The sequence below is a fragment of the Pelmatolapia mariae genome, linkage group LG3_W, assembly GCF_036321145.2.
Source record: "Pelmatolapia mariae isolate MD_Pm_ZW linkage group LG3_W, Pm_UMD_F_2, whole genome shotgun sequence".
Taxonomy (NCBI): Eukaryota; Metazoa; Chordata; class Actinopteri; order Cichliformes; family Cichlidae; genus Pelmatolapia; species Pelmatolapia mariae.
In genome coordinates this window covers 10,254,150-10,257,393 of record NC_086229.1, presented here as the reverse complement: position 1 = coordinate 10,257,393, position 3,244 = coordinate 10,254,150, and the positions used below count along the sequence as shown (strand labels likewise).

The 3,244-nt window shown below is 44.5% G+C and overlaps 1 protein-coding gene across 1 annotated transcript; it reads left to right on the top strand.

Moving 5' to 3' along the window:
- Positions 1-928: 928 nt before the first annotated feature.
- LOC134620500 (GTPase IMAP family member 7-like) lies at positions 929-2,951 on the top strand. Its single transcript, XM_065470106.1, has 3 exons — positions 929-950; positions 1,912-2,022; positions 2,185-2,951. Exons 1-3 carry the CDS (start codon positions 929-931, stop codon positions 2,949-2,951), a joined length of 900 nt encoding a protein of 299 aa, XP_065326178.1.
- Positions 2,952-3,244: the final 293 nt, after the last annotated feature.

Here is a 3,244-nt window from a genome sequence, read left to right as displayed (position 1 = left end):
AAAACAAAGGGAGGCCTAGCAAAAAAGTTTGGGAACCACTGACCTAGAGGATCTTAAAGGCGCCCAGAAATAAAATGTATCATTGTTAAAATGTGTTATAATACAGAAAGCCTCTGTGACTTAAACATAGTTTTTTCCGGTCCAACCTTTCACTTTTAAAAAGTTTAATAACCAATAACGGGTCTAAATCTCCCCAGCCTGGTGTGAACATCTGTCTGAAAACGATCTTTCATAATCTTTGATATCGCGCTGACGATAACACGTCACTTACCACGTTTGCACGCGCGCCTCGCGCAGACTCCGGTATAGATGTGTATCAGAGACCTGAACGCGACCCAGCAAACATCTGCCGCTTCTCTCTGTGGTTACTTCTTCTTCCACACTCACTCTGGATCTGCTGAACCTGATCGCACCCTGCACGTCTGGTCCTGCTGGTAACTTCCGGTCCCGGTAACTTCCGGTTCTGGTCCGCTGACAGCTGGACTCACCTGTCCAGGTAAATATCTGGAACAACATTTCAGGCCGTTACCTTCACTGTGTCGTTTTGGCTCTTTTGGATCGGGAAGGATCAAATCGATCCAGTTAGACCACCGGAAAAAGACAGTTCTTCAAGGTAAATTCAAAATAAGAGCACCGAAGTTACGAATCTTTCAGTAGAAAACCTTTAAAATATCTAAGTCAGTTTGTTTTAATTCCCATCTCTAAGCTCCTTAGTTCAGTCATTAACAAAATATAATAACATAAAGCCTGGCTCTTTACCCGAGGACCTTACAGAGGTGCTGACTCAACTGTTTCCTCATCACTGACGTTTTATTTTGAAGGTAAAACCGGAAACGGGCGGCTCTGTGGGAACAGTGCAGGGGCACACACAGTTCGGAGAGTTGAGCGCAATCATTCATAAAGAGGTTAATTTGTGAGCGCCGGTGTGATGGCCTCAGAGGAACAGCTCGGTGAGTCTGTGTGGAAAATCTCATTTTAATGACAGAGTCATGTTTAAGCTGATAAAACTGATGAGTGTCCGCGTGGGTTTTTACTGCAGTTCCTTTCACTTTCATGTAATGGATTACTTTGTGTGTGCAGGAGCAACAGGAGGGAGGCAGAGGAGACGTAGCAGGGAGGAACCTCCATCCGGTGTGGTGACTTTAATGAGTCATTAAAGTTTATTTAACTGCTAATGTCCCATTTACAGCAAAACTGAGGAAACATGAAATATATTCTGGACCACAAACATGAATAACCTGTGATAAACTTACGATTAACATAATTCAAGTTTAATAACTGAACTAAAGACGAGCTGAGAGTAAACGAGGCGACACATTTGAGCTCAGGATAAAAATGATGTGCTGCAGGTTTTTTGAAGGCTGAAGCTACACTGAGTGAACGTGGTTGAGTTTCTGATGAGGTGTATAAAGGAGGCATCAAATTACAGAGACACAAGGTCATATAATCACAGGTCAAAGCCAGACGTGAGCTTCACAGACTGTTGAACATACACCTTTAATAAAGTGCCATGTTAATCTGATAAAATAACAGAAAGTCAGTGCTTCTTCATTTGAAGGAGATAAACTGAGTGTTTAGAGCAGGCTTCCATCATGGCTGAATCATCAAACGTTCAGGTGGCCCAAATCAAACAGTTAAGATTTGTTCTGTCTCTGCAGTGATCAGTATCATACAGGAATGTGTGCAAACATGAACACAGAGCTTCCTGTCAGCACCACAGTCCTGCTTCTGCATCAGTGTTAAAACAATAATGAAGCAGAGCTCAGAGAGCTTTCCTCAGGATGTTGGAGAATGATAAACATGTATTTATTTGTCTAGAATATAAAGGTTATAATAATGCAGGTAAAACACAAATGTTCCTGTTTTGTTCACAGGGCAGTTATCACCTGACCTCTGTGTGTCTGTCCTTAGTGTCTGATCTCAGGCTGGTTCTGGTTGGGAAGACTGGAGAAGGAAAGAGTTCCAGTGGAAACACCATCCTGGGAAGAGATGCCTTCAGAGAAATCTCCAGTCACTCATCAGGTAAGAGACACACAGAGTTTTTAATGGGGAGCAGCAGTAGGAATTCCTTACCTGTTTCTTATTTTAACGAGGACTCTGTAGGTGTGTAAAACAGGACACCATTTCTGTGCAGTTCATATTTGATCTAAATTCAGATGAAATGATATGTTTCCTCATTTTCAGTGACCGCTGAATGCTCCAAGCAGCAGGAAAGGGTGTTTAAGAAGATGGTCTCTGTGGTCGACACTCCCGGCCTCTTTGACACGTTCCTGCCTGAAGACGTTGTGAAGAGGGAGATCTCCAAATGCATCAACATGTCGGCCCCGGGGCCCCACGCCATCCTGCTGGTCATCAAGGTTGGACGCTTCACAGCAGAGGAAAGAGACGCTGTGAAGAAGGTGGAGGAGATCTTTGGAGAGGATGCCTGGAGGTACGCCATCATCCTCTTCACTCACGGAGATGTAGTTGAGTCAGACTTTGATGAGACCTTGGAGGAGGCAGGACCTGAGCTGAAGGAGGTCCTGAAGAAGGCTGGAAACAGATACCACCTCTTCAACAATCTCAAAACCAACGATCGACGCCAAGTCCTGAATCTGCTGGAGAAGGTGGACAAGATGGTGGCCGACAATGGAGGAGAGTTTTACTCCAACTACACCTACCTGGAAGTTGAGGAAATGCTGAAACGGAGAGAGTCAGAGCTCAGAAAGTTCTTCAAGAAGAAGCTGGAGGAGGAAGTTAAAGCTGTGGAGTCAGAGTACAAGAAGAAGCTGATGGAGGCTCAGGAGGAGAAACAGCAGGTGGAGGAACGGATGCAGTCTGAGCTGGAAGAGTTGAGGAGGTATTACCACATGTTAGAGAGCGGAGTCCGTCAGGTTGTGGAGCAGGTGGCCAAAGACGACTCCTTTGATGAAATCCTCACCAAGTTCCACCACACTCTGAAACTGAACTGAGCTGTTTCTGACTCTTGCCATGTAGCTCTGTTCTTCATACGGACTTTCTTTCAGTCAGTACAGTAATCACTGATCACAGCCACAGAGCTAAAGAGCTCCACCTGAAGTAGCTCAGACTATGAACAAACCAAAGAATTTGAAGCTCCATGAAATTTTGGAAGTCATGAATTTCCTCTCCTGCAGCTGAAGGCTGATATTTTCCAGGTGAATTGGTAAAATCTTCAGCATTCATGAGCTGTAAATTTGTCCTGGAACTACTGATGTGTTTGCAGCAGCTGAATGAAACACAGGTT

Excerpts from the sequence above, each read along its gene's own strand:
- LOC134620500 (XM_065470106.1), top strand. The coding sequence starts at position 929 with ATGGCCTCAGAGGAACAGCTCG. Across the intron at positions 951-1,911 it reads GGCCTCAGAGGAACAGCTCG|TGTCTGATCTCAGGCTGGTT; the intron begins GTGAGTCTGTGT and ends GTCTGTCCTTAG. Across the intron at positions 2,023-2,184 it reads AATCTCCAGTCACTCATCAG|TGACCGCTGAATGCTCCAAG; the intron begins GTAAGAGACACA and ends CCTCATTTTCAG.